Here is a 24719-nt window from a genome sequence, read left to right as displayed (position 1 = left end):
TATGAATGTTACATTTTGGTTTCAGGTAGTTTATGCCAGGAGCAGCTGTAGACACCTAGCATGCCTTTGACATGTCATCACATTTAGACAAGGGTGCTAACGGCTTCCTATGTTAATTAAAAGCTGTAAATGAGCTTTAGCTTAAAACAGTTTTACAGGATTTAGCACATAATAAATATTTCAATGTTCCAATGCATTTTTGTCTGCACTTATATATGAAACTCACCCTGACAATGATGCCCATTCTTTTGCTTTCAGATGTGAAAGGAAAAACCTGCAGAATGATGAATGGAAGGATTTGTCCACCAGGGGTCTTCAGCTGCATAGATGAGAGATCTCTGCTCACCAATGTCAGACCAACACTTTGTGTCCACTGTACAAGTGCCACCTAAACAAAGATCAAAGGTCAATCACAATTTTCTGCTCAATACATTGAAGACACCCATACAAGATCGACGGTGATATCTAAATGAGGTTAAATGTCAGAATGCATACCACCCGAGTGAAGAGAACTGTATGCCATGAGGTAATACAAAACAAGCAAAATTCTTTAGAGCAGGTAGAGAATTTATTAAAGAGTTAGATAACTCAAAACTGAAATGTGACTTAAAAATGATATACCCAAACTATAAGAAACCCCCTGGGAATACAAGAGGAATCAATTATCACTTGATGTCAGAAGTATAACAACTTTAAAGATACTAACTAAAAATAAGTTTATTCCTTTTGAGACTCATTATGCTGAAACAGTTGAAGTGGCATTTTGACCTATAACAGAACACAATGTTTCTTGTCAGTTTAGTAGAAAAGGAAATGATCTCATAGATCACGTGTTAAACATAGCACGGTGTTAGTCACAGTAGTGCAAATTCTCGGAACATGTTTACCCAAAAACATAAGCAGGTTATTGAGCAAGATCGATTAGTAGCCTATCAAAATACCAGGGCAGGGCTCAGATTTCCAATACAACAAAATGTATTTACCATAACTAAAACTGAAAAGCATGCAATAAAACCCCTTGCTACTTAACATGTCTGAGCTAATGCGATTAACTTTATGAATGGTCTACTTTATGAGACCTTCCTCCTAAAGTAGCATTTTTGCAAACAACAGCTAAATATGACAAGGTTAGAATTTTAAGCTTTTCTTTCTAATAATTTAATCATTCTCCAAGATTTAAAGTAGCATTTTTGTGTCACATTAATCAAGGTAAAGGTCCTTGAATTTGTATTTTTCTATAACCGTTGCTCATTGGGTATGCTTAAGTAATTTCTGTACACTCATTCTCGTGTTTAAAAGTTAGTCAGTAAAATCATTGTAATTACAATACTATAATTTTTTTTTGTGGTAGACTAACTTTTGCACAGGATGTTGTCAGCTGCAAATGATTCAATACTCAAAGATTTATTTCCAATTTGCTCCGTGAAAGGTTACTATTACAACTTGACCTGCAAATTGTATCTCTGCTAATACACTATCATTTAATTTTATGCCCCATTGTACTGAAGAGTAAAGCATGCTATATTTGGTGACTCACATCTGTTTATTATTGAAGCTCTGCTTGGTTTAACAGCCTGTCTGAATTAGAAGCTTTCACTGCAGTTATCTTGGCTTGTTTTACCTGTCCGAAGATCCTACATCACTCCGCTTTAATCCATAATTGTCTGGCTAACATACATAAGACATAGAAAACTCGACATTTACCAAAATGACAGGGCGTAGCAAACAATGAGATTTTACTTGCGAGCGATATTTTTTTTTAAACAAATCGTAATAAATCTCCTCTTTTTGCTGAAATGAATCAAAGTATCTAATAAATTTTTAATTTATGTCGTAAGGAATTATAAATGTGCACAACTTCTAAACATAAGTAATGCTAGCAGAAATATACGCAGTACAAAAGGCTGGCATCCATTAATATGCACACTTCTAAAAAAAAATTTGGACTTGGTACTTAAACTTTGAATTTAAATCATAGTGAAAATAAATTTCTAATATTCATCTTAAACAAGATAGTTAGGCATTTCACAAATGAGTATAGGTTGGTCAAAATGTGATCATTTTTATTTTTAAAAAAAAGCAAGTCAAGAACACAATTCAGTGCAAGTCATATTAATTATGTCAATTATTGCTCTAACATTTGATTTTTCTTCTTGGGATGTCGATGATGGTATTTATTGTCCATTGCTAGCCGTACTGAGGGACTGTAATCACATCTCAGGGAGGGCAGATAGCGATGGCAAGTCCCCGACTAAAGAACATTAATGAACCAATTGGACTTTTTTTTTTACAGCAACTCAGTTTTGTGGTCATTTTCCCAGGTATTAGCTCATCAATTACCAGACTGAATTCAATTGCACAACTTGTCATGTTTTTGAACTCATAACCTCTAGCCTAGTACCATAACCACTAGGCTACTGTACCCTGGTGAGTCTCCATGGCATCGGTAGTGACGAGTCAGTGAATGTAGCATTTTATAATGACAGGAGCATTATACAAAGAAACATATAATATAGTTGATCTCCAGTGGCAATAATAATCGTCTCTTCAAAGAACAGTTTCTCTGCTGTTTTGGTACTGACTAATCTGTTTGCACGCTCTCCCTTTTGTTTGCTATCCACTCATTTTCTTTTTGTATAGCTGTCACACTGTATCTTTGCTGGCATTTTGACTTTTTCCAGCTGTCACTTTTTATGCTCTATTTTTTGTGTTGTTCTTGAACACATTCCTTCATTGGTGTAGAGAGAGTGAGAGAGAAAATTTGGAGGGAGAAGATTAGGATCAAGACTGATGGTAGGAGGGGTAGAGCTGGCATTTGGGAGGGCGATGGGAGATAGCACAAATGGTTAGGGCAGGGTAGGTGGCAGGGAGGGAATGAATGAAGGGATAGAGAAAATGTTTGTGGTGCGAGACAGAAGGCTTATTTGCAGTGCACTTTGGATTATTTTAATAAATATGTTGTTACTCCAGCAAGTAAGAATCCCTATTTGATTTGGTTCTGGTATGTCAGACAATTTGGTGACCTAGAAGAAAGAGATTATTTGGGAACATGACAATATAATCACATTCACCGCCTGAACAGAAAAAAGGGAAAAGAAAAATGAAAGGCAAGTAAGCTTACAGAGAGAAAAACAATGTGAAAGATGACAAAGGGCAGCACTACCTTGATTAAATGGAAGGAGAAATTGTCAAACAGAACCAAACAAGGCCAGGGTGATGAGCCAGCAGGGCTTGGTGCAGGATATAAGATGGGCAGCTGAGTTTTGGCTAAGCTTTATGTGGGGTTTGGAGGGTGGGGGCATTGGAACAGTTGCATTTGGAGGTGACCAAGACACGGATGAGAGAATTATGAATTAAGAACAGCCAGGGTCAATTAGTCAATTCACAAGTAAATTACGAGGCTATAGTATGGAATAATATTAGTAAGCACTTGGAGAAAATTGAAATAAGAAGGGCCCATTCAGCACCAGCCTCCAAAAGGCGGCTTATGTTGGATGAAACTTTTCTTATTCTTTGAAAAATGTGAGGATTGATAAAGGCAAGGCCATGGATGTAACTTATATGGATTTTCATAAAACTTTTGATAGGATACCACATTACAGATCTATGCCAAAGATGGCAACAAATGGAATCAAGGAGAATGTAACCACAAGGACATTAAATTGATTGAAGGGCAACATGAACAGTAGAGCTGAGTGATGTTTCACAAGTGTATTCAGGCTGCTCTTGTTTATTATTTATATATACATGACCTGCACTGCAGATTGAGCACAATATAGCTAAGTTTGTTGATAATGTCAAACTGGGGATTTGACAAACTGTGATGTGAGTTATGGAATAAGTGCCAGAAAAGCAGGAAGACAGGAAAAACAAATCAGAAGTAGTTCAATGTAGAGAAATATGAAGCAATACATTTTGAAAGTGATAGGGAAAAGGAAACACAGCGTAAATGGTAAGATTTTCAAGAGGGGAGTAGAAGGGCCAAGTGCATGCAGATACAGAGGTCTTTAAAAAACTAGCAAAACAAGTTGATATGTCCATAAAATGGGGTTTGTATCTAGAGGCTAGATTCTCTATTCTAAAGAATACAAAATTACGGAAGTAATATCGTACTTGTCCAAAGGCCTTACTTAGGATTCAGCTGGAGTATTATGTACAGTTCTAGGTATCCCATTAAAAGAGTATAAAGTAATGGAAAAGATGCAGCTTAGATTCACCATGACATTACCAGGGAAGTGGTTATGAAGAAAGCAGAGAAGCGAAGACTTTTTTTTCCCACTTGAGCAGGTAAGGTTAAAGGTGATCTGACGGAGGTGCTCTGATTATGAAGGGTAATAAGAAAAATAATGATAGATTGTTTCCACTGATTGGTAAGATGGTTACAACAATGCACTATTTTAAAATGATCACAAACAGAATTAAAAGGATGTTTAGAAAAGTATTTCTTTATGGAAGGTGACTAAAATTGTGGAAATCATTGCCATTAACTATTAAAGTAGAATTCACAAAAAAAACTATTTAAAAATGAATTTAGGTATGGGGAACAAGCAGGGGAGTAATATTAGACTAGATGGCTTATATGATGAACACATGGATTTGATGTGCCAAATGTTTAGTTTCTGTACTGTAATTTTTTATGATTCTTATTTGACATTTGCAGCCAATCAAAATGTGTGAGGGTAATGCTCTATAACAATTTATATTTACATTGTGCCTTTAACGTAATAAAACTTCCCAAGGCACTTCACAGGAGCATCATAAAAGAAAGTATGACACCAGGCCACAAAGGGAGATGTTAGATCAGATGACCAAAAGCTTGGTCAAGGACGTAAGCTTTAAGGAGTGTCTTAAAGAGGTAAGCTTTAAGGAGTGTCTTCAAGAGGTAAGCTTTAAGGAGTGTCTTCAAGAGGTAAGTTTTAAGGAGTGTCTTAAAGAGCTAAGTTTTAAGGAGTGTCTTAAAGAGGTAAGTTTTAAGGAGTGTCTTAAAGAGGTAAGCTTCAAGGAGTGTCTTAAAGAGGTAAGCTTCAAGGAGTGTCTTAAAGAGGTAAGCTTCAAGGAGTGTCTTGTAGGAGAAAAGAGAGGTAGAGAAGTGGAGAGGTTTCAGAAGAGAGTTCAAGAGCTTGGGGTTTAGGCAACTGAAGGTAAAAAGGAATGATTTGCTGTATGTGCATTCTCCATCTGAGGCGGACAGAAGCAGCACCATTTATATCTAAGGTCAAGAAAATGAGTATCATATCTCAGAGATGATTCATCTGTTTATATTGGAGAATTGTATGCTGCATACTTTTAGATGATGTTTTTTAGTTCTTAACACTCAGTCAAACCTCCAGGTACTGTATTCAAGATAATCATTAAATCACTAGACATCAAATTCCTTTGAATAATGGCCTTTATCTTTGTTGGTAAGTTCCTTCCCTGCCTATTAGCACTAGTGCAGGTATAGCCTGATAACAAAGCATCTACGTCTTGCTCCTTGTGGCAATTGCATGGGGCAACAATTCGGTAGTTAGAATTAGACCACCTGTTCTTTTAATAAGAAATACTTGGGGGTAAGGTGATTATGCACCCTTAGTATGGAACATTCCTTTGTTTGAGATTATTTGCCATTAAGCAAATTCTTGTTAGATTTTACCTTCAAAGGCATTTTTAAAACAAACAGGTAAGTACGTGGCAAAGGATTAAAGTCATACTGAAGTGTAAACATGAGATGAGATCAGTGGTAAACATGACTTTTGAAGATGTTATGTGAACAACTGTTATTTGGTAACAAAATATTTATTTTTCAAAAGCACAAGTTCCATTTCACTTTGCTTCCATTTTTTATAGACACTTTTAGCTAATTATATTAAAGCACAATAGAAATGCCCTCTAACAACTATACAAAGGGACCTCATTGTATGGTTTATCTGTTGACCTCTGGTAAACTAGTAAGGGTGGATTATTACCTTTTATTTAGAGATCTTATGTAAACTGTGCCAGTTCCATCATGTTTATTGTAATTTCTCATGACTACAGCTTTTATAATTCCTTTAAAATTTGTTGCAGCTAAGTAACATGTTCGTATAATGACACACAGTAAGTATAAGTTAGAGAACTACTTCTGACTTATTTCGCTTTAATCCCTCATCTCCTCACTGCCTTCCTTCTCTCTGTGACTAGTGTCCTAGCTGAGGCTTTCCTTCGTGGCATCAGTGGCAAAGGGGTTTTGTGTTGAATTGGCAGAAAACATACATGATATGTCATCAGTTTGTTCCAGTTATGAAGTGCTTCATCCGTTGACTTGAATTAGAAGAATGAAACGCTGTGTCAGTGACGGCTTCAAATTTCAGTCAGCTCTGGGAATAAGAGCTAACGTGACAACAGTTTTACAGAGTGAGTTTTATACACTTTGCAACGGAGTTAAGTAGTGTCATGAAACTCAACATTTTTTTCATTATATCACTGTGGTTTATTGTAAAATAGGTTTATGGGTTTCCGTCTGTGATTTAATTGAATTAGAGCCAGGTAGACTGCAAGCTTAAAATTATCAAAAGTATTTGGGGGGGTAAAAGCATTTGAAATGCTAATGAGTAAACATGGAGTTGAGTAAACATGGATGAAGGCTTAGCGTGAAGGGTGTGAAGGAAATTTGCATTTTTAGATAAGTGAAGGGGTTTTTTGGGCTTCAAAGGGATGATAGGATGCTTACAACTAACAAGATAAGCAAGGCCAAGTAGTATGCTTATTTTTTTCCCCAAAAGTACTGACCATATTGGCAACATGAAAGATTTTTATATTATGGGAAAAGTAAATTTCCAAAGATATATAGAACAACGGAATTTACAGATTAAAGAAAGAAAAACATATATAAAGAAGGAGGGAAGGTTATGTTGTGGGGCCATGTGAGATCTAAAAGGACCATGTAAAACTGCGTTGGGGAAGCCTCCAGCCACTCCTGAATAAGTTTACTGCGTCCAGTAACCAAAGGTGGAGGAAAGCCTTTGGAATTTCACTGTCAAGTGGGTGCTGCGATAAACTTTCTGGCTTGCCTATCTAAATTTAAAATCTATTTTGGACTGTTGTCTTAAAAATAGGGTGTGTGGTTGGGAGTCAGGTTAATTAGGAATGTTGGGATTTGTTATAGTGTTAAGTAACTGTAATCGTATCTAAAACAAAAACAAAAATACCTGGAAAAACTCAGCAGGTCTGGCAGCATCTGCGGAGAGGAGCACAGTTAACGTTTCGAGTCCGAATGACCCTTCAACAGAAGTCATTCGGACTCGAACTGTTAACTGTGCTCCTCTCCGCAGATGCTGCCAGACCTGCTGAGTTTTTCCAGGTATTTTTGTTTTCGTTTTGGATTTCCAGCATCCGCAGTTTTTTGCTTTTATCTTACTGTAATCGTATCTATGTGCTTGAAATCTTTTCTCTTGTTAATAAATGTTTTAATTTAGTTTTTAAAATCTCTAAAGGTGTTAGTGAGCTCATTACTTCTGAATTCAGGGCCCAAATCTTCTCGTAATCAATACAAATTGCAAAATCATTGTGATAGCATGGCCAAGTTTCCCTAGTGGATTTGGTCTGCCTGGCACACATCATCTACCACGTCATAACAGAAGACAATTTTACTTCCTCACATAAGGAAGCCCCTTTATTTCGCCAAAATGTTAATCTTTGACTTTCAGGTGTCACTTGATTCGTTGTGCATTAGGAATATTTGATCTTTCCTGCACGCCAGAGTCCTGGTTCAGATGGGGATTATTTTCTTAAAAAGCTTTCAGTAAACTGTTAACACAAAATGTGTTAAAACACACCAAGTGTCCCTTGCACATGGCATGGTTAGGACATAAATGGTGAAGTGTTTGCCCAAAGAGAGAATTGTTCTAAACTTTTTTGCAAGGATCGGGCCCCTTTATAATCGGACCATACATTTATCAGGAATAAATCCCCAGTAACCTATTTTTAATAGGTATCAGAAGAAATGGTACAGTTAATTCTGAAAAAAACTGAAAATTTTAAACTGATAAAAATAAAAAGACAACAAAGTTCTGTACATCAGCAAATTAGTTTTTTCCACCTAATCTTGGCTCTCTCAATCTGAGGATATTAACTGCTTTTTGGAGCTGTTTATCCAATGCTATCTTATTCAACTAAGCATTAAACATGTGTTAACCTCAAGTTTAAGCATTGGCAGGCTGATTGGCTGTGCACAGTCATCACAGCCGAACCTGATCACTGATTCCCCCCAGCCTCACGAGCACTTCCGACAGGTTTCGCTCTATAGCAATCAAGAATGGACACCCTGATCAGTTCTCAATTCTGAAGTCATGCCGGTGCTGAGGCCAGGTTTAGAGCTCCCTGTCCCTGCTCAGGGTGAGATCAGCTAACTCAGCAGAGGTCAGGGTGTCAGGCCCATGGCTTTTGCTGTTTGCCTGGTTCAGCTATTGACTGGATAAACTCACTGAGCTACTGTGGACCCCGTTAATTAATTTTACAATAATGATTCCCAGCAGCATGACCAGCATCTTCACCACCCACTTTCCAAGTATTGCCCAGCATTCCTTAAAACATTGCTTCATAAATTATACGTAAAGTGGTGCTACTTCGTTGTAATTCTGCACAACTCTTCTCAATGCTACAACATTTACAATCAATAACAGCGTAAGGCGATATCAAAGTGAAAGAAAATTCAAATTATTTCCAGCTAACCTTTAGATACAGTCTTGAATATAAATAACATTGTTTAATCTTATAAAATATATTGCAAAAAACATCAATTCAAAATGTAATTTGGAATATGAATTTTAAAGGAGGAGTGGAATTATCCTTAAGTTATTTAAATGGTTTGAAATATTCACCTGGAAGTCTTCAAAATGACCCAATATTATTTTCTGTTAACCATCCATAGAATATTGTGCTTGTTACATAAAATATGGAAATCATAATTTTAAGTAATAGGTTGCGCATTTATGCAATTAACAAAAAAATTACATACATCCTCATATACCGGTTGCCATTTAAACTTCCAGATTCTTGACATCTGCAATGTGAGCTTTACCAAAAAGGTGCATTTTCATAGCTCATTAATCACTAAACATTTCACAGCAGTTCTTATTTCTTATAAGACACTAGATGGCGACTTCAACTGCAGCTCTGCAAAATAAGTTTAGGTTGTTCCAAAGTACAGAAAAGTTGTATTGTGTGCTGAAATTATGAAAAAAAAATACTTTAAACTCATTACAATATGGAACGCAGCTAAAATTCATGTTATTGTCAGTACCAATAACTAACATTACCATGATAACAAACTGAAGTCTAAGTATATGGTGGGGAGACAAATGCAAGGTGCAAGACAAATGAATCTACTTTAGTAGATAGCTGTAAAACATATACATTTAAAATATTATGTGGAATTAATATCAGAGCCTTGAGCACTTCAAACCACTGCATAGTGCCTCTGACCTTTTTCAATTTGGTGCCAACTAGCCTGGTGTAGGCACACAGACAACTAATAATTCAATAATTCATTCATTTTATGCACAGATGACATGAGAAAACAGCTGTGCCCGATTTAAAATTTACACCAGCCATTGTGACTGAAAGATGAATTTTTCTGAGGTTATTTTATTACAATTACCAATTGTATTGTCTCAAATATTTCAAGATAGAAAAAAGAAAAATAAACAAAAAATTAACAACACACTAGGATTACCACCTCCTTAGAAGAAAAATGAGATGTACAAGGAGCCTCAACATTCTGATGATTTACAGTTAAATACTGCTTTTACAGTTAAGTAGCAGCAGGATATTATTTTTAACGTGAACCCTGTGTCATCTATTGTTCGAGATGCTGAAATCAATCCTGATGCCTAAGTACATTTTCAGCTGCAAAATGTGTACACAGAATTCTTTTTGGGTCATTATTCCTTCAGTCAAAAACATTGCACCTCGACAACACTTCAAAACATATGGGGAATCGGAATACCTTTATTAAAATTATCCTTTTTCAACAATGTGGCAGCGTTATTTAAAGTCTGTTAGACATTTATTTTCCTAGGATAACAGATGCAGTTAGGGAATGGACAATAATTTCTGTTACAAATATAGCAGCAAAAAAAAACAAGTGACTAGTCTCATTTCTACAAGCATGTTACCACTATATGTATTAACTAAAGCACACCCTGTAACTAAACAGCAACTCAATTTTTGCTGCAAGAGCACCATTATATTTCTTTAATGAAATCCACTTTCTTATTCATTGAACACTGCAAGCAATAATCACGGCTAAAAATTGCTAGCTCATCAGAAATAGAGCTTTTCACCATTATGTAAAGGCTATTTAAACGTTTTTAAAAATCACATGATTTTTCTTGAATCTAACAGCGCATCTAAGTTATTGGCACCGTGGAAAGCCTTATATCATTCCTCACAAAATAAATAGCTAGTTTATGAGAATAACCAGTCATTAAGGACCATGGCCAATCATTCCCCTTTGACCAAAAGGGATCAAAGGTCTTCAGAGGCACTGTTTAAAGCATGCCGTTGTATTACTAGGCTTGTGACCTTTGCACTTCATCAACCTATCCACTTAGTTTATCTCCTTTTATGCTTGGCCTTTACATTAGGTCAGTGTACCTTTCTGTATTTGAAGAAAATGATGGATCTTGCTCAATGGGTATATACTTAAGACCATTAAGCTGGACTATAATATTATTTTGTCAATGTCTATGCTGGCTTATTCGGAGACATTGCGTGCTCAATTCGAAACACCGTACCACTGGAGCTCCTGCGCTCACACAACAAAATGAAATATTGATCACTTATCAGAAATACAAAGCATAACTAAATTTTACATTAGAAATGAGACCAACATAATGCAGAGATGTTTGACTCCAAATTAAATAATTAATGCATTAAACTCATTTCTATAGTTTGTGTTGAAAACATCAATGTGAAACAATAAGGGCATAAGCTTCAAATTATAAAAAAAATATAGTATTCATGTACACTGTCTCAGTTTTGGTTAAATGGTTTTACTTTTAAAAATCTTGCATATTCTTAAATACGATCAGGCTTACAATGATAGACAAACATTTGTACTTTTTAAAAATATTAACATTTGAACTTAAAATTCAACTAGGAAAAACAGTTCAAAGATGAAATATTTGTAATTTTTTTCTTAACAGGCTGAAATAAAAATGAGTGTTCTGTGTTCATATAACATTAGGTAGAGTTATTTCCAGTGGTTTACCAGATCACAGTTTTCATGTTTATTCTCATAACAATACAGCTAGGGAGTTGTAGTATTAAAATTATATTTTCATAGTTCTGTGTTTTCACATGCTAACTGAAGTTTCAAAACAAAAAAAGGTCAAGGTATTCTGGAACAAGTTAATATTGATGTCAAAACCGAAATCTTGAACTATACACAAAAATCCTGACATTCTGCTATTCTACAGCTCATAAAATCGTAGCAGTATTAAACACTTAAGGGCCACCACATATATTTCTTGTAATCATGTTAATCTGGATTGCACATTTGTTCCTGTTACATTAAATTTGATCTTTCCTATACATCCCCTATCTCTTAAAAGGTCTCAAGCTTGACCCCATTTTCGACTTGGTTGTTCAGGCTCCCTGCAGTGCAGCTCAATTGGAATTTTCACTAAGTAGTTATCACTGCTGGACAAGTCTCATTAAGAAACTGCTCACTGACAGAAATCTCATCCTGTCCTTCAGTGTGATCTTGGGACAGAGCGAGAGGGAAAAATATTGCTTTTAAAAAAACAAACAATGGTATAAGATAAAGCATAAAGGAACAATGAAATTGTAATTTTATACAGTTAGGAATACAAGAGATGAATTTAAAGCCAAAAGAAACAGAAAACATAACTGAAGTGATACAGAAGAAAGAAAAAGAAATTGGAAAGTACAAAAGTAAAACCACATAAAAGAAACATTGGAAAAAGAATAAAAGGGGGGGGGGCGGTGTCAAGAAAAAAAGCTCATCGTTGGGCAGGTTTTATACTTTGTGTGTTTCAGGGAGCAAAAGGCACAGGTGCAATATATTTTGGATAAATCATCTTTTTTTCCTTCAAGGGTCATAATTTCAAATTATTCTTACCCCTTTTACATGCTTCACAAACATATCAAACTGAAAACGCATTGACAATTCACTTCAAACTTACACCGAAGCAAAGGAACAAAGCTTTGCCTGACTTAAAAAGTCACAGACAAATCAAAATGCAAATTTATGTGAACCAGAAGGTATTGTGCATAAACCCACGGCTAGGTTTACAATACTGAAAGAATTTAGTTGCACCTAAGGCTCATGCAGATTGTTAGCTTTCTTCAGTCAACACTGAAAATAAAATGGGTGCCAGTGGTTTCTCTGTAAAGAGATAATATTGCTTGCTTAGAAAAACCTCATTCGGCCAACATTGAATGATTTAAAAGGGAGACATCAATTGAACAATTTTGCTAAATAAAGCTCCAGGGCACAATAGCTTTTTCAATAAAATATGCTTTTAGAATGGTGCTTCAGTGATTGTGAAACACTGGCATCATCTATCATTCTAAGTACAAACATATTCAATAAGTTAAACGATGATCCACTTAGATTTTTCCCCTTGGATTTCAAGGCATGTAATTTCAATGTACATTGCATCAATATGGGCCCTTAAAGTTATGAAAGAGGCCTTTTTTTTTGTTTCTCCGCTGAAATCACTGAAAACACAATGAAAATGCCTTAAATATGTACCCCAGTCACAATTTAATTCAATTTGGTTGCTATCTTAAAGCCAATACCTGTGGTAGTGAACAATGTAGTTCCAAATTTATTGCATTTCAGATGTTTGAAATATCTCAATTTTAGCAATCTCATAAACATAAGTAACTAATGTAGAAACTGACCTCATCAGGACTGGAGGCTTGGTATGTGCGGTTTTCATCACTGAAATCCTGGTCAGCCTCGGCATATTCTGTTTCTCCATTCACCCCTGCACGTGATTCATAGACAGGTGTAACATTGTGACACAGAGCAATGGCTTTTACAGCTTCGTGTATGCGACTGTGGACAGATTTACGAACTTTTGGAGCAGAGGAAGTGGTTTTGCTGGATGAGGCAGTACTGGCACTACTTCCTGTCGAATAACTGTGTGAACTATTTCCCTTAGGAGGAAAAAAAATATATATACAGTCAAGTTTTCCATCATCTTCCAGACAATACAAATCCTATTTCAGTCCTGGCCCAAAGTTTATTGAGCATGTTGGTGCTAAGATACAAGGGGAAAAATGTGTACCAATACTCTGAAACTCAACTTATGCCATAATTGCTCTCACTGCAAACACCACCAATATAAGCGAATTGTAATCTCAGCACTTCAGATTACTATTATACAGCTGAACATGCTCTTGGCAAATATATCCTAGGTCTGCTATTACAAAATTAGTACCACTTGGCATTTTTCACAGTTCACACACTCAATGCTTCATTGAAACCCTGGTGACAAGAACATAATGGAAATTTTTACCCAAATTTAGGACTTTGTGTCAAAGGCCAAAATATCCAATGCACTAATGGTAAAATTAGATTGGTTATGAAGCCTCAAGCCAAAGGTGTGTAACCACGCTAGGTCATCATGACCTTATTTTGATAAAGTTGTCAAAGCTGCATACTGTATTTGGACACATCAATAACTGAATAAAAAAAACTTACACAACACTGTTCTTCCTCGTTTTCATTTAGATTTCCTCAAAAACAGATCCCAGTTAATCTCCAATTCCATATAACCATAGTACAGGGATATAATACCAGCTCAAGCCATATGAGCTCTTTTAAAAATGGGTCTTCCTGAAGGTGAACATTGAGAGCTGTTTTCCATCTATCTTCCAAAATTCAAAAGCTCATCAACAGCACAACTCAACTGCCAAAACACACTTACAGTAAGCAAGCTGAAGAGCCATACTGCTGACTCTTGAACTTGAAGGTACAATATGTATGAAAGAAGTACCTTGCCTTTTTTCTACAATGCTCTTATCCCATTTCACTGCTTTCCTTTCTTTTAAATTTTACCTTAAATGCATAAAAAAGCTTTCTATTGATAATGGAGTAAGGGGTCATAGCAGGCACCTTCTCTAATTAGATATTAAAATGTGATTGGTGGCCGGGGTTGGACAGTGACTGTGATTTAGAAACAATTAGAGTAAACATAAGTACCAAATATCCTATATCAAACAGAGCATTGTTAGCTGTATCGCACCAGTAGAGCAATTAACTCGCATTCAGCACATAAAAATGTGAAGCTCTGTATTAACTGGCACTTAAACTTGCCTACATACTACAAGCAGGTTGAGCTGTTGCACACAGCAACTGCATAGCAACTTTACAGTCTGGGGAGGGAAGATCAAATACAAGCAGCGATGAGACTCCGCAAGTGACACCTCACCTACAGGCATAGAAAATTTTACAGCCCAAAACCTACCTTCCTCATTGAAGGAAGAGCACAAGAGAAAGGAGCATTATAATAACTGGAAAGGAATTTTTATTTTTAAAAAAGTAGCAGTTTATGCAAATAAAAAAAGCCAGAAGAAGTTCTAAATAAATTGGATACATACAAGTATGCACACATCCCTATTTAACAGAAACTTAAAAATCCTTTTTAGTCATCTCAATGCACAGAAGACAACAGGCAAAAATAGCATAAATGACACAACCTCCATAACTCCTTTGTCACATTAGATTGTTGGAGTCATGCTGCGTCTTTTACAAGCACCAACTCCGCACTGTCATGTATATAAGCTAAAACTCCAATAAGATCCAGCTGCTTCTGACAGAATTTATCTCCTCCAGTGAAGCAGATCATTTTCCATTATTAACCTCCTACCCAGTGAAGGCCTTCTGGCCAGGATGTGAAATGACATACACCCCTGATCCCACCATCTCTATCAACCACTTTTCTGTTAACTTTAAGCTGACCTTACCTCATTCCATTTTAACCAGTCTCTTGTTGCCTGGGTGTGCTAAATTACTGAACCGTGAACTTTCTGCCCATCAAATTACAGTGTTGCCTAATAAAAGGTTTAACTTTTTACTCATCTGACAGCCTCTTCAGCTTCTGGAATAAGACTGCATTTGTATTCTTCCAACGCTGATGCTGATCTAACAGCAAATAAATTAAGATAAAAACAAAAAGCTAAAAGCTACTGCGGATGCTGGAAATCCAAAACAAAATAAAAACAGAATTACCTGGAAAAACTCAGCAAGTCTGGCAGCATCGGCGGAGAAGAAATCAGTCAACGTTTCGAGCCCTCATGGCCCTTCAGCAGAACTGAAGCATAGTTTCAACAAGGGAGAAATATAAATTGGTTTAAGGTGGGTGGGGGGGAAGAGACACATTGAGGGTGTGGTGTGAGCAGATAATCAAAAGATGTCAGAGACAAAAGGGTCAAAGAGGTGTTGAAGGTGGCGGTCTTTGTCTGAGAAAAGTGCTAATTAAGAATGCAAGACAGGATATTCAAAGTACAGCTCTAGTGGGGGTGGGGTGGAAAGACTAAAGGTTTTAGTTTTAGATTTAAAAATAATGGAAATAGGTGGGGAAAGAAGAATCTATATAAATTATTGAAAAAAAAGGCGGGTGGGGGGGGAAAAAGAAACGGGGTGGGGATGGGGGGAGGGGGGTTTAAGATCTAAAGTTGTTGAATTCAATATTCAGCCCAGAAGGCTGTAAAGTGCCTAGTCGGAAGATGAGGTGCTGTTCCTCCAGTTTGCGTTGGGCTTCACTGGAACAATGCAGCAAGCCAAGGACAGACATGTGGGCAAGAGAACAGGGTGGAGTGTTAAAATGGCAAGCGACAGGGAGGTTTGGGTCTTTTTTGCGGACAGACCGCAGGTGTTCCGCAAAACGGTCGCCCAGTTTGCGTTTGGTCTCTCCAATGTAGAGGAGACCGCATTGGGAGCAACGAATGCAGTAGACTAAGTTAGGGGAAATGCAAGTGAAATGCTGCTTCACTCCTCTCTCCTCACCGTCCAAGGGCCCAAACACTCCTTTCAAGTGAAGCAGCATTTCACTTGCATTTCCCCTAACTTAGTCTACTGCATTCGTTGCTCCCAATGCGGTCTCCTCTACATTGGAGAGACCAAACGCAAACTGGGCGACCGTTTTGCGGAACACCTGCGGTCTGTCCGCAAAAAAGACCCAAACCTCCCTGTCGCTTGCCATTTTAACACTCCACCCTGTTCTCTTGCCCACATGTCTGTCCTTGGCTTGCTGCATTGTTCCAGTGAAGCCCAACGCAAACTGGAGGAACAGCACCTCATCTTCCGACTAGGCACTTTACAGCCTTCTGGGCTGAATATTGAATTCAACAACTTTAGATCTTAAACCCCCCTCCCCCCATCCCCACCCCGTTTCTTTTTCCCCCCCCACCCGCCTTTTTTTTCAATAATTTATATAGATTCTTCTTTCCCCACCTATTTCCATTATTTTTAAATCTAAAACTAAAACCTTTAGTCTTTCCACCCCACCCCCACTAGAGCTGTACTTTGAATATCCTGTCTTGCATTCTTAATTAGCACTTTTCTCAGACAAAGACCGCCACCTTCAACACCTCTTTGACCCTTTTGTCTCTGACATCTTTTGATTATCTGCTCACACCACACCCTCAATGTGTCTCTTCCCCCCCACCCACCTTAAACCAATTTATATTTCTCCCTTGTTGAAACTATGCTTCAGTTCTGCTGAAGGGCCATGAGGGCTCGAAACGTTGACTGATTTCTTCTCCGCCGATGCTGCCAGACTTGCTGAGTTTTTCCAGGTAATTCTGTTTTTAGCAAATAAATTAAGCTCATTTACTCATTCTGCATTATGCTATGTGTATTGATGCTGGTATAATTTAATTTCACACAAATTTCATTAAAGATTATGCCCTGTGTCACAAAATGTTTCCAGTGGGGAAATATAATCAATTTACAATAGATTGACCATAGATCTATTAGACTATCATATTACATAAAAAATTTGGTGGATGCAATCAATGTCAAATCAAAAATGCCAGATCCTGCTAACTGACTGACAATTATATGAAAATTAATTATATCACATGCACCATTTGTAGATGTTCCTTTCACAGTAAGCACTATGGCTATATCATATAAAAACAAAAAATGATGGAAAAACTAAGCAGGTCTAAAAGCTTTAGCTCTGAAGAGTCATACGGACTCGAAACGTTCACTGTTTTTTTCTCTCCACAGATGCTGTTAGACCTGAGTTTTTCCAACATTTTCTGTTTTTGTTTCAGATTTCCAACATCCGCAGTATTTTGCGTTTATCTATGGCTATATTATATGTTTGTAACTAAATGTTTCCCAAGGTACAGCAGTAATGGACAAGATTCATTATTCTGTATCCCATCAATGAATTTCTGCTTTCTAAAAAATAGAAAAAGTGAAAGCTCTCTATAGCTTGCTTTTGTGAAATCTCAGCTCCATACTCTCTACTACCAAGAAAAATAACTTGCATTTATATAGCACCTTTCACAATCCCAGGATGCCCCAAGATCTTCACAACCAATTAAGTCTCCGAACCATGTGTACTTAATTTATTGGCTTTTTCTCCTACCCATTTCAATTGTAGGGGCTGAGCTTTATCTTCAACTAGATATCTCAACATATAAAGCATCACTGGAACCATTTGATAAGATGTTCACTTGAACCAGCAACCAGGACCACCCACAATACAGCTGCTACATGAACAGCAGCTGTGGCTGTGGATGGAGGTGGGGCTGGTAAAGGTCTCAGAAAAACAATGGCTTATCAATTACAAAGTGGAATAAATATTTATGCACACCAGAAGTAAGCCTGTGGTAATCATTACAAGTTACTGAAAGTGGTATTTCATGAGCAGCTAATGGACAGGGAAACCTCAGAGTTCCATAAAGCCTTCATGGTCTGAGACACAGTTAGAAATTTCCTTATATGTAGAGATGGCAAGGAATTCAACATGATAGAACTTGGGTTTTAGCATTTCACCATAATATTAACGGCTTGGATGTCCAAGTTTGTACATCCTGTTCCATTATAAAGCACAGTGTACTGTGCAGATGGGTGCAGGAAGTTGCAAATGGACATAGACTACATGGGTGGGTAAAACTATGGCAGAAGGAATTCAACATTCCACTTTGGACCAGAGACAGATTGATTGGATTAATTCCTTAATTAGAGTGACTAGATTTAACCCTTTAAATCCTGTATCATTCTGATGATTGTGTGCTATATTCCTTCCTAGGCCAACATAGCTTCAGTGCCCAAAACTGACTGCAGTTCTCCAGATGGTATCTGACCAAGGTTTTGTACAACTATAACCTCACTTTTATGTTCCAGCCCCCTGCTTGAGACAATGACCAATATCCCATTAGCCCTTTAGATTGCTTTTTGTACCTATGCTCTAGCTTCTGCCGATTATTGTATGCCTAAATCCTTTGGTCATCTACATCTCTTAGCACATACGAACTCGGCATATTGTTTGCATATTGTTTGATTATTGTATGCCTAAATCCACTTTCTCATCTACATCTCCTAGTACATATGACCACGGCATACAATAATCACCAAAAGCTAGAGCACAGGCACAAAGAGGAATCTAAAGGGCTAATGGGATATTGGTCATTATCTTAAGCGGGGCTGGAACATAAAAGTGAGGAAGTGAGGTTACACTTGGTCAGACACCATCTGGAGAACTGCAGTCAGTTTTGGGCATTGCAGTTATATTGGCCTAGGAAGGAGTGAAGCACAGAATTATCAGAATGATACAGGGTTTAATAGGTTAAACGATGAGAACAATTTGCATAAACTCAGTTTGCAGAACTATTTAATCAAGGTCTTTAAATTGATAATGACATTTGATGGGAGTGGAATCCGGAACAAGAGGGCATAATCTTAAAATTTGGCCATTTAGAAATGAAAGCAAGAAGCACTCCCACTCTTCCCCCCCCCCCCCACACACACACACACACACACACACACAGTAGTGGAAATCTGAACTTGCTCTTCCAAAAAACTTTGATGCTGGGTATTTTGAAATTTCAAGACAGATTAAATGGGTCTTTGTACCGTAAAGACATCAAGGCACATGAAAAAAAAATCTGCTTTAAAGAATTAAAATAAGAGATTAACCATGATCAAATTCAACATCAGAACATGCCTGAGGGGTTCAATGGCCTACTTCTGTTGCTATGATGCTGCCCCTAGACTGATAAAACCTTTTAAGGTTCAAGCTTTTCCTGAATTTTTACGTAAGAATGAAATAAAAATGCTTGGTTGTGAATGGAATTAGTGTTTTTCCCAGGGCAAATACTTGCACTTGCATACCAGTCCTTCCAGGGGCTGGAAGTTCCATTGTGCTTCAGAGCCTATGAAGTGCTTTATTGATAATGTAGACAAACACAGCATCTAATTCGTGCACAGTAAGGTCCCATTCAACAGCATTGAGAGAAATGACCAGTTGGCTGAGAGATAAGTACTGGCTAACGTGTACAAGGAGAACTTTGCTGCTGTTTCTTTTGGTTTCAGCTTCCTTTCAGACCCTTTCTGTACCAAGTGATTCTGTTCCTCTATACATTTAAAAACCTAATGAAACAGCGTTGCTCACTTTCTGTTAAGAGGCCACTAATGAGGATAACATGAACATACCTCACGTTACTGTGTAGGTGACAAAAGGTGCTTACTTTGATACAGTGGAGGCCACCTCTCCAGTAAATTTGATGTTGGCTTCTTATTGACTTCAAATCAGGCACCGCTATTCATGTATTTCAAGGATCACTAAGGACAATGCATTCCACCGAACCACAACACACAATGCACTAACAAACCAGCATCTTAAATGGGAGCTGTATAGAGTATTTTTAAAAAGCACTTTTTTCTAGCCCCTTTTATTCCTATACACTGCAATTACAGAGGAACAGCTATCTTTGCCAATAGTTACTACAACAGTTTCCAATATTCCCTGGCTATGCCACTTTTGGAATAGCTTTCAAGAGGGTGTTTAGCACCTTTGAACACTGAAGGATATTTTCAGAACTCAAGACACATTTAATTTCAGATATCTGAAAAAGTAATTTATTGTACCATCCATATAGTAGCATTTTATAAATATATACTTTAATTGGTGTTCTTAGAATAAACTTAATTTAGTTAAATTTCTATGCAGAAATGCAATAGTAATCTTGCCTCGGAGTCAGAGGGTCCAAGTCCCACTCCAGATATTTGAGTAGATAACTTAATCTTACACTTCGATACAATATTGAGGGAATGATGTACTGTTGGTGCTGCTGTCCTTCAGATGTGGCATAAAAATCAAGGCCTTATAAATATAGACGATCTCATGGTACTACTTGAAGAGGAGCTGTGAGCTCTCCCAGTGTTCTGGCTAACATTTCTCCCTCAATCAATATCACTTAAGCGGGTTGTCCAGTCAGTTATCACATCTCTGTGGGAGTTTGCTGTGAGCAAATTGATAGTAATGCTGACATTATAACAATGGCTACTCTTCAAAGTATTTCATTTTGGAGCACTTTGGATGCCCTGTGGACATGAAAGTTACTTTATAAATGGAAGTTTGCATTTTTGGGGGTAAATCATCTTTCAGAATTTTCTTTTTGTTAGCTTTTCTTTCCAAATTAGTGTACATTAACTAACATAAGTCCAAATGATTTGGGAACCATGTCTGTACAAAATTCTATTTCATAGAAGACACTATATTGCAAATTGACCTTGGGTTAACATGGAAGTCACTTGAGCAATTTATTATACAAAACTATACTGAAGTTAGCAGTAGCAGGGCTAGCACTCCTCTTTATTTAGTAAATGACACTTGGAGGGAACATTCTTGTGATAAATATTGAGAATGAAGTTGGGCATGAAAGTAGTAAATTATAAATAGTCATTGACATTTAGTTCTTAAGTTAGGCTTTATTGATAATTTCAGAGAAAAATTGGCACAGCAATTTCTTACCAAATGCACATACATCTCAGTCTTTCTTGGGTTTCAATAAATGCTTATCAATTTTACCAACTAGGAGCTCGTTTGTAGGATCACGAAATTCACACCATCGTTTCTTTTTTATGGCTCTCAACAAAGGCTCATTTAAGGGGGATACAGGGAAAAATGCTATTGGACAGTATAAACCGTGTATGTAAATAACAGCAGATTCCGCTTCGGGGATATGAAAGATATTCCACAATTAATGCATTTTTATGTAGGTCATGATACAGGTGAGATATTAACCATATTAGCTGCACTACCATGATATACTAGAAGTCTGAAATCAAAGCAGAAATAAAAAAACAGAAAATGTTGCAACTACTGAGGTCAGGCAATATCTGTGGAGACAGAAAAACAAGAGTTAATGTTTATTTTTCTCTCTCTCAACAGATGCTGCCTGGCATGCTGGCTAGATGCAGCATTTTGTTATTTACTATATATTTCAGGCCGCTTCAAAAATGCTTTAATTTAGCTACTTGCATCAAAATAATACTCAACGACATTATGAGGTTTGGTTTAACATTAAGTCTCCAAATAGGTGACCTGTATCATTGTACTTGGTAGATATCATTCAATTTGGACACTTTAGTGAATGCTACTTAGTAAATAATAGATCAATTGTAAAATCTGTTCATCAGTCTGTTCAATAACTATTTTTAAATCTGAGTAGAGGAGACTAAGCTTTACACTAAATTTATGCAACATGTTTAATTGAGGCTTATTGTCTAATTTTTGAAACCTGTCAAAAGTCGGCTAAGTAGGCAACAGATGACAGCTTCTTTCAGAAAAAGTTCCAAACATGGAACTATAGAATAGAATGTAATTGATTATTAAGCACAATGATGTGACAGCAACTGCAACAGTACTTGGCCTTCTGCATCTCTCTCTCCTATTCCTTCCACAGAATGCTTCTGGGCTTAAACTCAGATAGCCAACTTATCCATTCCTTCTCCCAGGGAGTGAAAGGAGTCAACTCCACTTTCTCACAGCCCAGTCCATCAGGATTTTTGCAATAAAATTGAGCCTGCTGAAGAATGTCTGCACTATACTGTATTTGGTCACTAGTCTGATTAGGATGGCAGTCCACTCTCTGGCTTATCAGTGTTTTTGGCGATAAATCTCCGTGAGATTCTTTAATCATGTTGCAACTAGCTTTTCCAGATGGTCTTTTAATTCTCATCCCAATTAATGATAGCCTTGTTCATTCATCAGTTCATCTGTCTCTCCGTCCTAAAATTAGAAGGTGTACACAAAAATAAACCTACAGATTGCACCAGATTCATCAAATTTCACCACAGAACTCCACACAATTTTCTTTTGGAAGCTGAGTTTCACTTTTTTGTTTTTGGGAAAATGGAAATGAAAGAAAAATAATTCTATAAATCCATACCAATTTTCACTGCAAAGTTCCTCAAAACAAGCAATTTTATTTTTGCAAGGTGATTTTAAAAATTCAAAGCAGAAACGCCAGCATCTGGAATTAGAAAATATATTTAAGGAGGACATAGACTTCTAGACTCTAAAGGCATCAAGGGGTATGGGGAGAGTGCGGGAGTATGGCATTGAAATAGAGGTTCAGCCATGATCACACTGAATGGCGGAGCAGGCTCGAAGGGCCGAATGACCTACTCCGGCTCCTATTTTCTATATATAATGGAGAATTCTGTGGCCATAAACACCACCTTTGTTCTTCAAACTTTCTCTTGTAGTTCTATGGTCACATACGAGACTAGATGAGCCTTGCACGTAGTTCCATGGCGCATCATTTGGCTAGCAGCAATGTCAAATCAGCAAGTATCTATCCTAATCAGTGGAAGACAACTTGAACACATCAAGAGACTCAGAATTTAGATCTGTAACTGAAAGTGGTATACCAGTTTTTGGATCACTCACAATCTTTGACAACAACTTAATTTCAGGTTCAAGTGATATTTCTAAAAAAAATTCAAGCTGCACTTACAGTAACTAGATGCATTAATGATCTGATTTTAAACCGATATGAATGCCTAAATCTGGATATGAAAAATCCACGGCAGACAAGCATATAATCTACCAAGACCTGTCACAAAACTATCATATTTTTCATAATATTACTGTAGGCTTATGGGTGTGAGTGTGGATGGTTATGTGTGACTGATTTAATTAGATTAGAGATGCTTAGACTACAAGGTTGGAATTTTCAAAAGAGTAGGTGTAAAACAGACTTTTCAAATGGAGATGGATAAACTAGGATGAGGGTTCCACAGATAGGGTGTGAAGGAAATTTGCGTTTTTAAATAAGTGAAGGAGTTGTTCGATTTTCAAAGGGCTGATGTAATGTTTACAACTGGCAAAATAAGTGAGGCAAAGCAATACATTTATTTTTCCCAAAAGGAAAAGGCCATATTGACAAGATGAAAGATTTTAATGGGAAAAGTAAATTTCCAAAGACAGGTAGAACAATGGCATTTTACACATTGAAGAGTGAGAAATATATATAAAGAAGGATGGAGGGCTATGGCCATGGAAAATTTGGAAAGGTACACTGTGAACCAGACTTGGGAAAAGCCTCCAGCCATCTGAAGAAATGCTGCTCCATTAACTAACGCTGTGTTAAAAAGCCTTTGGAATTCCACTGTTGAGTGGTTGCTGTGGTAACCTTGCTAGATTGCTTATTTAAATTTTAAATCTATCTTGGACCGTTGCCTTAATCGGGGTGTGCAGTTGGGAGTCAGGTCAATTAGGAATTTTGTGATTTATTATAATATTAAGCGACTGTAATCTTATGTATGTGTTTGAATTCTTTTCTTCTGTTAACAGATGCTTTAATTTAACTTTTTAAATCTCTAAAGTTGTTAGTGGACTCAGTCCTTCTGAATTCAGTGCATAAATCTTCTCGTAATAAATACAAATTGCAAAACCGTTGTGCTAGCGTGGCCAAGTTTCCCTTGTGGGTTTGGTCCGCCTGGCACACATCACCTACCACATCATAACAGTCCCCAAAAACCATATGCTTTCCAACAACTAAACAGACCACCATCTAATTCAGCACTTTTTGCCATATGAAGTTCAACTGTCAAAAAACCCTCTCAGTGAAAGAGTTTAAATATATTTGTTGTATTTATTCTAGGAAAATAAAAGACCACACCTATTTTAACCATGCTTTACAACTGTGCAGATTATTTCGAAAAACTGGAATACAATTCTTTACTTAAGTGAAATGCAATCCATTCCCTGCACTATTTATACATTTATGTTGCCACAAACAACTGATTATACACCCAAGTAGAAAAAGTTGCTGAACATGCATTATTAGAACATATTCTAAATACACTGCGTGGCAAAGGCTTTTACTATACCCAAAAGCATTGCAAAGTATCTTTAGAAAATAAAATTTAGTAAAATATACCACGTAACACAAACAGTGAATATATGATTTCAGTTACTGCTGAATGACTCTTTTTAAGAAAAACAGTACAAGTACCTATTGGATTCAGTGAAATTTGTAGGTAGAAAAATAGTACCTGCTTAAACAATTTGGTTGCTTTGCAGGTTTATTTCAGCTCACCTGGAATTTTAAGTTACTCATGCTTTGGTTTCCCTACTACCAGCCCCTCCTCCCTGTTATTTTCTCACACTGGCTCTTACTGGGGCATAGTTTTACAGCCGCTGGACGCCCTCTGATATATTGCCCAAAGGGGCATTATTAACGCTTGACACTAG

At 37.0% G+C, this 24719-nt stretch overlaps 1 protein-coding gene and 1 long non-coding RNA gene across 4 annotated transcripts in view; one reads left to right on the top strand and one right to left on the bottom strand.

Moving 5' to 3' along the window:
• Window positions 1-24719, bottom strand: part of atp9b (ATPase phospholipid transporting 9B) — a 272096-nt gene that overhangs the window by 46113 nt on the left and 201264 nt on the right. For all 3 annotated transcript variants that reach the window (XM_078539908.1, XM_078539909.1, XM_078539910.1), the window contains exons 15-16: window positions 12892-13149; window positions 227-388 (exon numbers count right to left, since the gene is read on the bottom strand). In XM_078539908.1, the coding sequence (XP_078396034.1) occupies window positions 227-388; window positions 12892-13149 (420 nt within the window). The remainder of the gene's footprint in view (window positions 1-226; window positions 389-12891; window positions 13150-24719) is intronic.
• LOC144679490 (uncharacterized) lies at window positions 399-23762 on the top strand. Its single transcript, XR_013576352.1, has 3 exons — window positions 399-526; window positions 13727-13923; window positions 21922-23762. It is a non-coding gene; the product is annotated as an uncharacterized LOC144679490 (long non-coding RNA).

Source organism: Cetorhinus maximus, chromosome 4, assembly GCF_964194155.1.
Source record: "Cetorhinus maximus chromosome 4, sCetMax3.hap1.1, whole genome shotgun sequence".
NCBI lineage: Eukaryota > Metazoa > Chordata > Chondrichthyes > Lamniformes > Cetorhinidae > Cetorhinus > Cetorhinus maximus.
The sequence above is the reverse complement of the archived record's forward strand: the minus strand, read 5'-3'. Positions and strand labels throughout refer to the sequence as shown.